This window comes from Panthera pardus, unplaced genomic scaffold (genome assembly GCF_024362965.1).
Source record: "Panthera pardus isolate Hobbes unplaced genomic scaffold, ASM2436296v1 HiC_scaffold_21, whole genome shotgun sequence".
Classification (NCBI taxonomy): domain Eukaryota; kingdom Metazoa; phylum Chordata; class Mammalia; order Carnivora; family Felidae; genus Panthera; species Panthera pardus.
Genome location: NW_026526777.1, coordinates 37,976,681 through 37,991,287, shown reverse-complemented (window position 1 = coordinate 37,991,287; position 14,607 = coordinate 37,976,681). Strand labels below are relative to the sequence as shown.

At 35.1% G+C, this 14,607-nt stretch overlaps 1 protein-coding gene across 2 annotated transcripts in view; it reads right to left on the bottom strand.

Annotated features, from left to right (window-relative positions):
* Nucleotides 1-14,607, bottom strand: part of PPP2R5A (protein phosphatase 2 regulatory subunit B'alpha) — a 65,072-nt gene that overhangs the window by 27,825 nt on the left and 22,640 nt on the right. For both annotated transcript variants that reach the window (XM_019428867.2, XM_019428875.2), the window contains exons 2-3: nucleotides 4,886-5,082; nucleotides 1,738-1,839 (exon numbers count right to left, since the gene is read on the bottom strand). In XM_019428867.2, coding sequence (XP_019284412.1) covers nucleotides 1,738-1,839; nucleotides 4,886-5,082 — 299 coding nt within the window. The remainder of the gene's footprint in view (nucleotides 1-1,737; nucleotides 1,840-4,885; nucleotides 5,083-14,607) is intronic.

Below are 14,607 nucleotides of genomic sequence, written 5' to 3'. Positions count from 1 at the left end.
TCTAATTTGTATGACAATACCACAAATAATACCACAAAGGAGATGGGGGAGGGAATGGAGGTATATTGGACCAAAATTTTATACACTACTGAAATTAGTGGTATTCAACCAAAACAGATTGTTTTAAGATGCTAATTGTAATCCTCAGGGTAACTACTAAGAAAATAAAAAATACAGTTAAAAAAACAAGGGAATTAAAATGGTACCCTAGCAAATACCTATTTAATATAAAAGGCAGTAATGGAGAGTAGAGAAACAAAAAGGCATACAACATATAGAAATAGCAAAATGGCAGATGTAAATCCTACCTTATCTGCAATTATATTAACTGTAAATGGATTAAACACTCCAGTCAAAAGGCAAAGACCGTCACAACTGATTACAAAAACATGTTCCAACTTTATCAAGACAAAATGTATATTCAAAGGAACTGATTAAAAGGAAAAGGACTGGAGAAGATATATCATGCAAACAGTAACCAAAAGAGAGCTGGAGTGCCTACACTAATAACAGACAAAGAAATTTAAGAAACCATCTAGAGTTATAATAAGGACAATACATACAAAAGATATAACAATTATAAACATAAGCAGCTAATAATAGGGCCCTGAAATACATGAAGCAAAACCTGACAGAACTAAAGAGAGAAATATAAAATTCAACAATAAGTTAGAAACTTTGTATCTTACTTTCAATAATGAGTAGAATAAAAGATTAAAAAAGAAAAAGAGGACTTGAATCACATTATAAACCAATTAGACCTAACAGATTTCTACAGAATGCTCTATCCAACAACAGAATACATTCTTCTCAAGCACACATGAATATACTGTATGTGAGGCTCAATACAGAATATACTGTATGTGAGGCTCTAATACAAGTTTCAATAAACTTAAAAGCATTAAAAACATTCAAAGTATATTCTCCAACTACCATGAAATAATTAGAAATCAGTAACAGAAAGAAATATGGCAATCACAAATATGTAACAAGTAAACACATTCCTTAGTAATACAGAAGAAATCACAGGAAAATTAGAATTTATTTTGAGGTGAAGGAAAACAAAAACATAACTTATCAAAATTTATGGGAAACATGTTAAAACAAAAATTTGTACGTGAACGTTCATAACAGTTCTCATTACAATAAGCCAAAACACCCATCAACTGATTAATGGATAAACAAAATATGGTATATCCAGAAAATGAAATATCATTCAGTCATTAAAAAGAATGAGGTATGGACATAGGCAACAACACTGATGAACCTTAAAAATACTACGTTAAATAAAAGAATCCAGACACAGAAGGCCATATATGATACGATTTCATTTATATTAAATATTCAGAACAGGTAAAGCCATAAAGACAGAAGGTAGATTAGGAGTTGTCAGGAACTGTGAGAATAGGGGAATGGGAAGTGACTGCTAATGTGAATGGGGTTTCCATTTGGGGTGATAAAAAAGTTCTAGAACTAGACAGTGGTAATGGCTGCACAGCACTATGAATGTAGTTAATGCCACGAGCAGTACACTTTAAAATGGTTTAAATGATAAATGTTAAGTGTATTTTACCTCAAAAAAAGTGAAATACAGTATTTTGGGGAAAAGAAAATGATGAGCAAACATACTAAAAGTCAAATGTTTTACATAGACACTCAGATCTAAAAGAGAACAACCATGATTTCAGCAGAATATCATAAATGTAAAAACTGTCAATATATAATTATGTTTCATACTTGTATGTGAGGCCAAGAGGCCTCAAGCGTGGGTTCATCCTCTTCTGGATCAAAATCTGGATTATCACTTGGAGGAAGAGTACGGAAGATGTTAGCACTGATCTGTAAAGAAAACGAATTTAGATTTATACTCTTTGTTGTACAACTAAACAATGTAAAATGAAATATTTTAAAGATAACTTTAAGAAAAAAGTTGTGACTATAAGCCTAGTTCAAAACCTGTAAACCTCATCAAGATATGAAGAAGTCAGGTATTTGTTTCTCTTTTTTCTATCCCATAACTATGACTTCTTCAAATGCCAACCTACTAAAGATTACAGATTACCTCTGGATTCCTCCTTCTTAAATTACAAGTTGTTCTTTCCCAAGTTTTGCTTAAATGGAAAATAAAAAAAAAAAAAAAAAAAAAAAAGGGAGGAAGGGAATTCTGGGGAGAAAACCATGAAGTTCCTAAGTCTACCTATCCCTAACTTGATCCTTTTCATCTTTCTACAATTCCCTCTATATTCTAATCCAGCCATTTACTTACCTTACAATCCAAAAGAGTTTGATAAAAGATCTCCATTCTTATACATACACACAACACTAAGGAAGAGGGGTAGGAGGGCAGAATACCCTCAGTGCTATTAGGGACATAGTTTATAATATCCCACTGGTGATTTAATGTATTTCATCTATTCTGAGCCTTTTTAATTTTTATTTATTTTTTAATGTTTATTTATTTTTGAGAGAGAGAGAGAGAGAGCACAAGCTGGGGAGGGGCAGAAAGAGAGCGACAGAGAATCCCAAGCAGGCGCTGCACTGTCAGCAGAGAGCATTATGCGGGGCTCGAACTCACAAACCATGAGATCATGACCTGAGCTGAAGTTGTACACTTAACCAACTTAGCCACCCAGGTGCCCCTGATCCTTTTTTTTTTTTTTAAACATATTAATCTCTCTAAAATCAGGATGCTGACTCTTCATTTCAGATTCAATGAAATACAATATTCAAAATTTCATCATTCACACTGTCTTAGCACCAAGGTAAACTAACACATCTTTGTTCTTTAGCAAAGGTTAGACTGTGGTGCTAATCTTTGAAGAATGATGAACAACTGAGAAACCACATGGTTTATTTAGCAAACACTTAAGGCCATACCGTTAAAAAGTTGGTCACCTGAAATAAACTATCTGGGGAATAAAGGATGAGACAAGAGGTCATAGGTGGTGCAAATTTCCAACTATTCTTATGAAGTGGCATCTATGGTCAGCCAAATAACTGCTTACAGTCAATTACTATAACCATAAGACTTAGAAAGTAATAACCTAGAATTTGATCTGCTAGAACTCAAAGCCAGTACATGAGGGCAGAATAAATAGTTTGACAGATATCAATTTCACAAAGAATGGCATAAAGTCACAAATAAAACATGAAAAGGAAATATATCCCATTCAGAGGGCATAATTTGCCTTTGAGATCATACTTATTATTGGCAGTAAAAGAAAAAGTTAACTTTGTTGTGCCACCAATAAAATTAACTATATATAACAAATATACATAAGAGCTTTATAGGGCCAACAGCATGAGTTGGCGTCATGCTTGTCTAGAAATTAAGTACCCAGAAGTTAAAAAAAAAAAACAACAAAAAAAGAAAGAAAGAAAAGCACACACACCTTTTTTCTTGGAGAAAGAAATTAAATCCCAGAATTTGTTAGTATAGAATAAACTGACTCAAACATTTGAGTACTTCTGATATCTAAATATTTGAATACCTTCAATATTCAAGTCAATAACTTTAGGTAATCTTTATACCCAACATGGGGCTCAAACTCACAACCCCAAGATCAAAAGTTGCATGCTCTACCAACTGACCTAGCAGGCACCCAAGTCAGTAACTTTACAGAGATTAAAATAAAGTACCTTTTTCCAGGATTTTTAAAATTCCTGAATACAAACCATCTGATTTACCAATCAGTAAAATGGAAATACTGTTTTTTCCCCTGAACATATTTTAAATGATAAACACAAAACACAAAACAAAATGAGTTTATCAGTATTTAATACTTCTGTTTTCAAACTGTCACTTAATTTTTACAGTCTACTGAGAGTCTAGGAAGCAAACTGCATTTTGATTAACGTTCCTTGTATAGCTAATCTTTTAAAACTTCTTTAAGGAGCACTGGGTGTTGGATGTAAGCCAATTTGACAATAAATTATATTTTAAAAATAAAATAAAAAATAAAAACATTAAAAAAAAAACTTCTTTAAGGTTTTTCATTTTTTGAAAAAAAAACAAAAAAATCATCCCAAATTTTCTGGTGCAAATGCGATGAAAAAAAATTCAACTAGTATAACGGGGCCAAATTAAACTTTCCTACACATTTTGTTCTTCCCCCAGAACATGTATTAGCCAAGGGGAAGGAAATGAAGACAACTACAAATTACACTTGTTATAACCTTCTATACCCTGGTAACATCTAAGCTTCAATTATGTATTCAGTGATTCTCTAATTACTCCGACTAAATTTTTTGTATTTTGGTACTATGCACCAAAATACAAAAATCGCAAATCCTAAACAAACTTTACTGTTTGATGGAGAATAAGGTTGAATTATTAGTATCCTAAACAACCTTACCTTAATAAAGTTGGCAGTAATCTATTTTTCACAGAGACTTCATAAACTTATGTTATTTACCTTTTTAAAGGTCCTGAGTTTTTATTAAAATTCAAGTGCTATAGAATCTATAAATATATTAAAATAGTCTAAATAAATACATTTTTTAAGACCTGACTCCTTTACCTACCCTGCTGAAATGTAGAGTCCCATAGTTTTTCATTGGTCTTCTCTCTCTGCACTTTAGACATTCTCCCTTAGTGACAATTCAGCTCTATGACATTAATCACCTATCAATCTGTATAATCTTAAGCCTACATGTTTCTCCTAAGCTCTGGATCTGCACTACGCAATATGACAGCCACCAGCCATTGAACTATTATAAGACAGCATCAGTGGAATGAATGGATATCTTTCAAATGGACTATTTAAAAAACATTGAGTACACTGATTGTATATTTATTAAAAATCAGTCTCAGTAATTCATAATTACACCTCAGATCTTACTTGAATTTATAGAAATCTGAGGAACTTAAGTCTAGAAGGCTTACCATTTTTACTATATCAGAATACGCTGATTCAACAATTACACCACGATTAGTTGAAACATACTCAACCAGTTCATTCAGTGTTGCCCTTTTAATTTCTTTGCTCTTCAAGTCTGAAACAGAGTCCATGAAATCAAACAGTATACAACACTGCTGCAACTTCTGACAGAAAAGCTCTTGTTGTTCATTGGAAGTGGCATCTATAAATAAAAATAAAGAAAAACTTAGAAATAACCTACTCAGAAATGACCTTTAATAAGCTTATTAATTTTATAGATGCTATTCACACACATAAAATAAAAAAACTTCTCTCAAGAATCTAGTGAGGAAAAAAAAAAAATCATGAGAAATTCACCCATCTAATCTCATCATTCATGCCAGAAACCAGGATCCACAATGGACTTTTCTTCCTCTCTTACTATCCATAATCAACCATTATATGTTATTGATTCTGTTTAACATATCTGGAATCTACCCTTTTTTTGGTCATTCTCACTGCCATTTTAATTATCCTCATCATCCATCATCTAAATTACAGCAATGATATCCTAACTACTCCTCTTGCCTGGTCCCATAACTACTACAACTCCTGATTTACCTTCTAAACTACCTCAAAAGCTAAAAATTGTGCTAAACAGAAAATCAATCTGATCACACTCAATACTTTTCACTGATTCTCCAAAAATTACAAATTGAAACTCAAACTTGTGTACAAAATTCAGCTGCCTGTTGTCAACAATCAACTCTCAACACTTTGCAGCATGTAACCCTGTGGTTAAACCATATTCCCTCGACTTGTGAGATTTTACAATTTCCTTTGCCTGGAATGTTCTTTTCCCACATTCCCACCCTGGGAACCCTCCCCATTTATTAAGTTTCAGCAGAAGCATATTCCCCTCAGAAACTCTAGGACACTAAAGCTAAACTGGTTAATCCCCTTTTACCCAAATGTATCTTAGGTGTGTATCTCTACTGTAACATTTTTTGTTCTATGTGGCAATTATGTTTTACATGTACAACATTCCTAGACTCCAAGGCCCCCAAAGACGGGAAACAAGTGTTATTTTTATCTCTATCTCTGTCTGTCCCTCTCTCCACACCCCACCACCTCTTATATCTAGCACAGTATCTGGCGCACAATAGGCATTCAGTAAATGTTTCTTGTTTTACTTTCCACTTATTTACAAAACTATGGACACATTATATTGATTTGAGTCTAACATATGTATTAAATCCTTTTGTTTCCAACATTCAAAAAACAACAAAATTTCAATTCGGAACTTTGACATCTGTAAACAAGGACCTTCAATTAGCTCAATTATTTAAGTTTCTTAATTAGGGGGATTAAATTAAAAAAAAAAAAACCTCATATGCACCTACTTAATATACTTAATTTGAAAAAGTAGAAGATGAATAATACCTCTGCTTTTTGTGAGCTTCCCAATTACGCTAAACTTGTTAGATTGGGTATGTGTTATACACTAGGGAAGGGGTGATTATTTGAGCTGTAAGAATCCTTCTCAACTCATACTGTACAGGAAATCCCCATACGTTTTTTCAGTTTCTCAGTAATACCTTTATCTATTTGTAAAGATATCTATATCCTCATTGTATAACTTTATATCTTTTTATTTTTTTTTAATTATTTTTATTTATTTTTGAGAGGCAGAGAGAGACAGAGCGCAACTGGGGGAGGGCAGAGAGAGAGGGAGACACAGAGTCCGAAGCAGGCTCCAGGCTCTGAGATGCCAGCACAGAGCCCGACGTGGGGCCCAAACTCACGAACTATGAGATCATGACCTGAGCTGAAGTTGGATGCTCAACCGACTGAGCCACCCAGGTGCCCCACTTTATATCTTTATTATAACATATATTAGATCTTTATGTATAATTATACATAAAGATTATACATAAAGATTCCCCATTATACTGATGGGGAATATAGGGAAATAGGTGTCATACCTTTACAAGCTAACTCAGTTCTGACAGAGTTTTTAAAATATTTTTAAGCTATTTTTTCCTTTTAATACAAAAACTCATACAATATCCCATTTCACTATGTGGTCCAGCCCTAACTAATTCTCCTTTTCCTCCCACTACCAACTCAACATGAAATCACTGCCTTTCTTGTTCCTCAAAGGCCATGTGTCTGCTCAAACTCTTCCCTACCTGATATACCTTACCAGATTTCCTCCCCTATGTTTCACTCACCCTCCAAGATTAAATCTCACATTCTCCACAAAATTTCCCTTAGGTAGTAAGTAGGTCAGAACACAGTGATCCCTCCCTTCTCTGAACATCTACAGTACTCAGTCTCAATCATATAGTTGAGTATGCATTATGTTTAAGTCTGTATTTAATGAGTATTTCTTTTATCACCCACCAAAAGATTTCAGATTCCATAAAGGCAAGGATCATTCACTGAACAAGTTTTCTTTTTCTTTTATATCATAGTGTAGGGTATATAAGAAGTCAACAAACATATATTTGATGCTTGAAAAAAACTCTTAAATTTGCGGAATAAAGACTATGCACTGAAAAACAGGCTACAGAATTAAGTTCAAAATTTCTGCTGGATATCAAAAGTGGTATCAATAAATTATTACATCATGTCTAAGCTTAAGAATTTATAGTAATGACCATTTTTATCAACAACCTACCTTGATGGTGATTTAAATGGATTAAACGAGATAATGATCATGAAGTTGAGTGAATATATTTCAAAGTTGGAATAAAAAAGGAGAAGCCTCTGGCTAACATGTTAGAAGACACAAATGATTTTTAGGACTGGTAAATAGTAGTAGATTCAGGAATATGTTACAAAAAGAAGTTTCATTTTCTGGGCACCTAACTCATAAGAGTCTTCTCTACAGAAAAATTGGTGTTTTTCATAGCTTCTCCATTCAGTAATCCATTTCTTAACTTAAAGATTTAAATTTATTTTTTCTTCTCCAGTATTTTATCTCAGCATTACCTAATGCTTAGACGGGATAGGTCACATCTGGATCTTCCCAAACATTAGAAATATTTAGAAAAGTTAACATTTCAACTTCTTTGGCTCTGAGTTAAAATAGACATTTCCAGTCCTCAATTTTTTTTTAGGTATTAGAGAAAAGAAAAATCCTTTCCCACCTAACCCTAATTTAACTTTCAAAACAGTCCTTAGTTCTGGGGCACCTGGATGGCTCAGTTGGTTAAGGGTCCAACTTCGGCTCAGGTCATGATATCACGGTTCGTGGGTTCGAGCCCCACATCTGACTCTGTGCTGACAGCTCGGAGTCTGGAGCCTGCTTTAGATTCTGTGTCTCCCTCTCTCTCTCTGCCCCTCCCCCGGTCATGCTCTGTTTCTCTCTCTCTCTCTCCTTCAAAAATAAACAAACATGTAAAAAAGATTTTTTTAAATAATAAAAACTTCTAACTTAGTTCTGAAAGTTAGAGATGACTTTCTGTCTTCGAGGGATTACAAACTGCTAGGTACATGACATGCAACATCTTTACGTAGGTTAAAAACATTTTTATAATGGTTATCCTAGTAAGAAAAGATGATTACGGTTTTCATCAAGAAGCTATGAAATAGGGGCGCCTGGGTGGCTCAGTTGGTTAAGCGGCCGACTTCGGCTCAGGTCATGATCTCGCGGTTTGTGAGTTCGAGCCCCGCGTCGGGCTCTGTGCTGACAGCTCAGAGCCTGGAGCCTGTTTCAGATTCTGTGTCTCCCTCTCTCTGACCCTTCCCCGTTCATGCTCTGTCTCTCTCTGTCTCAAAAATAAATAAACGTTAAAAAAAAAAATTAAAAAAAAAAAAAAGAAGCTATGAAATATATTGTACTTGTTGATGTTTATTATGTCCCAACTCAGGTGTCTCTACAAAACACAATTTACACTGAATGTTCTTGTAAGAAAAAAAAGAAAAGCAGAAAATATATTTCAATAAGTTGAAAAAAGATCAGACTATATTCTGGCTATACTTCATAAATATGAATGACAACTTGTGAGAAAAAGAATGTGTAATAATTCTCTTTGCTAATGTAAAAAGTGCTGACAAAATCTATATTGGTGACTTTATACTTTAACTTGACCATTTATAAGAATGCTTCCAAATGAAGTCTGTTATACTCAATGATATTTCAGTTTGGCAATGTCTTAACATTTAGGCAGCAATGTCATGTATTGTTCGAACTTAGTTATTTTTACTGGGCTGATGTTAATTATCCATTCGCCATTTTCAATGTGGATAATGTCCATTCCGATTCCAATGGTGATAGCTTTTTTCCTTAGGATTCTCTATCTGCAATATTCACTGATGTCTTCTATGAGAATTTCACTTAGTGGTTTAAAAATAAAAACACCTGCAGAAACATACAAGTTCACAGGAAAAATTCAGAACACCTTAGGGTACTACGCCATACAGCAACTGGAATGGTAGATGCACACACTGTTAACTGTTACACATCATCCTGAGTACAACACAGTATTTGCTTAGTCAACTTGAAATTAATTACACAAGAGACCCCAAATTTTTGCTCCAGCAGTTTAAAGCAGGTCTTCTTGAAATAATAACATGTATCCATTTTTTTTTTTTTAATTTCATTTAGAGAGAGAGAGAAAGCTCAGCAAGCACACACAACCAGGGAAGGGACAGAGACAGGAGAGGGAATCCCAAGCAGGCTCCACACTGTCAGTGTAGAGCCCAATGGGGGGCTCAATATCACAAATGGTGAGATCATGACCTGAGCCAAAGTCAAGAGCTGGGACGCTTAACTGACTGAGCCACCCAAGTGCCCCTGACATGTATCTATTTCAAGTGGATTATTAATTTCTTCTAAAATTTGTAAATAAATCAGGAACAAATAAAGGATGAGTATTTAAGATCCTGGTGACTGCCATTTAAATGAAGAGAAAAACCAGTCCTATTCATAAATCTTTTAGTATATTTTGGTCTCCCTAAGTATTTACTTGGGAGCAATTCAGACTAGCAATTATTACCAGTAATTATTATCATAGTGTATCGCGTTCAACAGTTTTAAATGCTTTAAGTCTTTAAATTGTCAAAGAAATTTGATTACAATTTAAAAATATTATGACCTAAAAAAATATTATGACCTACATTTATGTCTTCAAAAATATCAGAGAACTAAGGATTTCCTAAAAGTGCTCTTTACTAAGTCCCCAATAAAACAAGCTTTGCATGAAAATTATGGAAGATATAAGAAAAACTGCACAAATCAAAGAATTATTTAAAAACAGATGTGCTTTTTGCCTTGAAAAATACATCATTGGTTTAAACTTGCCTGGAAGATGAGTTTTTCAAATGCATCTTAACTCTCTTCATTTTGTTATGACTGAAATTTGATCCCACTAAAAAATTTTCAGTACTATAGAAGTCTTAGGCAGAAAGGAGAATCAACACAACTCTAGGGAAGGGAGGCATTTAATCTTTGAAGAATTATTAATACAACTTTGAAAACTCACAAAAGCCCTATTAGGTTTCCCTATTTATCTCTAAATGCTTAAGTTTTTTTTCAACACCCAACATGAAGATGTATCTGACTCACACTTTAAGAAATGTTGCTCTAGGGGCACCTGGGTGGCTCCAACAGTTAAGCATTCGGCTCTGTGCTGACAGCTCAGAGCCTGCTTGGGATTCTCTTTCCCTCTTTCTCTGCCCCTCCCCTGCTCTCTCTTTTTCTCAAAATAAGTAAATAAATAAACTTAAAATAAAAAATCGGAAAAAAAAGAAATACTGCTCTAGAGAACTGTTTATCAAGGTGTGAATGGCAATCTACTGCTGGGTAGTAAGATCATTTTAGTGGGTCATGGCTAGAATTTTAATTTTTTTTTTCAACGTTTTTTATTTATTTTTGGGACAGAGAGAGACAGAGCATGAACGGGGGAGGGGCAGAGAGAGAGGGAGACACAGAATCGGAAACAGGCTCCAGGCTCCGAGCCATCAGCCCAGAGCCTGACGCGGGGCTCGAACTCACGGACCGCGAGATCGTGACCTGGCTGAAGTCGGACGCTTAACCGACTGCGCCACCCAGGCGCCCCATAGAATTTTAAAATATATATAAAATATCAATGTGTCTCAGTGTAAGTACTGAGTAGTAAAGTAAAATGTGGTTTTTTTTAAAGTTGATTTATTTTGAGAGAGACAGAGATAGCACGAGTGGGAGAGGGGCAGAAAGAGAAAAGCCCAAGCAGGCTCCATGCTGCCAGCATGGAGTCTGACACAGGGCTCAATCCCACAAACCATGAGATCATGACCTGAGCTGAAACCAAGAGTCAGACACTTAACCGACTGAGCCACCCAGGTGCCCCCTGTAAAATGTGTCTCTTATTATAGTTTGCAGTCAAAAAAGGTTTGAAAACAACTGCTTTACAACATGTACTCTAAGAGGGCACACTACAAAGCATGTCCAAGATCACAAAATAAATCTGTAATGCAAACAGGACTCAAATCACCTAGAATGCAAGAAAAAGTACATATAAGACCACAGTCTTTGAAATATCTATCAACTGTTCCTCTAATAGCTATATTCTAAATCCTTACCCACTTACAGATTCACAATGTATATTAGTTAAAGATGGCAAATTTGTTTATCTCTTCCCTTTCATTCTAAAATAAGAGTGGGGCACCTGGGTGGCTCAGTGGGTTTAGCCTCCGACTTCTGCTCAGGTCATGATCTCAGGGCTTATGAGTTTGGCCGCGTATCAGGCTCTGGGCTGACAGCTCAGAGCTTGGAGTCTGCTTTGTATTCTGTGTCTCCCTCTCTCTCTGCCCTTCCCCCGCTCACACTTGCTCGCTCTCTCTCAAAAATAAATGAACATTTTAAAAAATTGTTTAAATACGACTAAAAAAAACCCACAACAGAATATAGCTCTGTGTGTGTGTGTGTGTGTGTGTGTGTGTGTGTGTGTGTGTAAACCCACAATAACAAAGAAAAGAATGGGCCTTTAGGCCAAAGACTTCAACAAATTTCTGGAAAACTCAAAGTACATGAAGAAGTGGTAACTGACAAAACCAAAAAGCAGGAAGCCACATTCTAGAATAAACAGGGAATTACAGATAAGGTTCCCACAGAACTCTGGATTAGAAATACCTGGTGAAATAGAGGATGGGATTAAGACATGAGCTGAAAATAGGAGATTATATAAATCTGCATGTACTGAACAGTCTACCATCTCAATCCAAAAGTCAGTCAAGCATTCATGCTCCAGGCCAAAAAAAAAAAAAAAGGGTGGGCAAAGCAACTCAATTGTCCCAGAGAAAAATTCTAGCTTTTACTAGTTAGTTCCCTGACCAATTACTCTAAACAAAAGCAGGCAGTGAGTGAACCTCCATCCAACTTCTAAAGTGATTTTTTAAAATTCACTAATTTTAATAGAAAATAATGGATCACCAGACATTCAAGTAAAGCCTTGAAACATGAAAGAAAACTAAATAAACAAAAAAAGATGCCAAACAATGGGTTAATTTAGCATATCACTTTGAAATTTCAAATGCCCAGGAGAAAAGACTGAATGCTTTCAAATTAAAAAAAAAAAAAAAAAGTTGGGGTGCCTGGGTGGGTCAGTTGGTTGAGCATCTGACTTCGGCTCAGGTCACAATCTCCGGGTTTGTGAGTTCCAGCCCCGCGATGGGCTCTGCTGACAGCTGGGAGCCTGGAGCCTGTTCTGTTTCCCTCTCTCAGCCCCTCCCTTGCTCACACTGTCTCTCTTTCTCTCTCAAAAATAAATAAAAAAAATTTTTTTAATTAACTCACAAAAGAACCAGAGACAGATATCCAAGATGACGCAAGAAGATAATGGGGCTATATCATTCAAATTCTAATGCCAATCTAGAACTGTGTTAACTAGCCAACAATCAATAAAGTGTAAGGATTCAATAAAGGCATTTTCAGATATAAAAACATTTGGAAAACTTAGCACCCTCACAACCTTTCTTAAGAAATTACCTGAGGACATGATGCAGCAATAAAGGAAAAAGAGAAAAAATGGAATCCAGGAATAGGGGAAAACAATCCAGAAAAGCAATTAAGTCCTAGAGAGCAACTGAGCCATTCAGAACAGGAGGAATAAAGCCCTATGAGAGTTATGCCTACAGGAAGATCAATAGGATATCATATTGCATGGAAAACTGATGAAAAACTTAAGAGTATGTTAAAAGTACAAGGAAAGAAAAAGAGACACAATTAGAAACTCCAGTTTCTAAATACTAAAAAAAACCATATAAGGAAATGTAATTACATTATGTGGCTCTGAAGCCTATATAGTCAACAACATAAGCCTTCACTCACTTTCAACTTTAAGAATTACAATTTACAAAAATCTTAACTGTGGTACAGAAAATGTTACCAACCTTAAAAATGTAATAATGTAAAGATGACGAAGGTTGAGGGTGAAAGAAGAGGAGGAGAAAGTGAGTGGCACCACCTTTCCAACTTCATTTCCCATTATGCCCGCTTTTATAGCCCATGTTCCATTTATAATGATACCTGAAGCTTCCTGTTTTACGTGCACTGGTTGGAATGGACTCTACCATTCTCATTCTTCATCCTCTTCAGAAGCAAATAAAGTCAGTGCTTACCTAAACACTAACCAATGAGAAAAAACTTTAGCCAAAGGATTTCAAGTCTACCGGAACCATCAAACACAACTATCTCCCCTGCTATGAGAGAACTAAGATATTTTAGCCTAATACCATTATTTATAAAACTTCCTTTGTTCTAATTTCATGCTTAGCAAGTGTAGTAGTTTTAAATTTTGTCCACAAATTATCTAACACCCCTCTCTTCAAAACATGTTTATTTCTCCTATGAAATGTGGGCTAGACTTAGTCACTTGCTTCTAGGGAACAGTCTCAGCACTGCCGAAGTGAAGCTACGTGACTTCCAACTAAAGGCCATAAAAGTGAGACTATGTGACTTCTATGACTGGTTCTTTCTAAAAAGAATCAGAGTCACAAGAGGTCTCATGTTTCATAGAATAAACTATTTGAGAAAAATAATGCCTATGTAGTTGGGTATATACTCTGGTTGATTACACTAATTCGTCTGATATTAGCAAACTTTGTAAAAATTTTTTGAAGATTAAATTAGAATCTTTAAGAAAATGTGGTGAGAAAGTTTTAACTATACTCTTTAGTGTCAGTTTGTAAAACTTATTTAGAAAAACTGTACCACTAAATCATACACAGTACAAATGTAAATTAGCCAAGTTCATGACTTAGTAATAAATGCCAATTTATTAATTTATGATAGGAAATTATTCCTCCATGTACCATATTAGAATATTCCAGTTATGTGTTCCTTAGGCAGACCTACAGGAGAAGCCAGATCATTATCAGAATGATGTCTGGTGTTTTAATTTTCTATTGCTTAGTAACAAATCATTCCAAATTTAGTGGCTTGAAACAATAATTATTATCTATCACAGTTTTTTTAAGTCAGAGATTCAGACAGAACATAGCAGGGACAACTTATCTCTGTTCCATGAAGTCTAAGGCCTCAGCTAGAAAACTAGAAAGCTTGGAGAAATCTGTGAAGGCTAAATCACTCATATATGTGTTGATAGTTAATTCAGGCTTTTGAATGAAGGTCTAGCAGGGGCTAGTGCCAGAACCACCACATGTGACCTCTCCATGTGGCCTAACCTTCCTCACAATATGTTGACTGGGTTCCCGGGGCAAGTAATTTGAGAGATCTAACAAAAGACAAGAAAGACTTTTA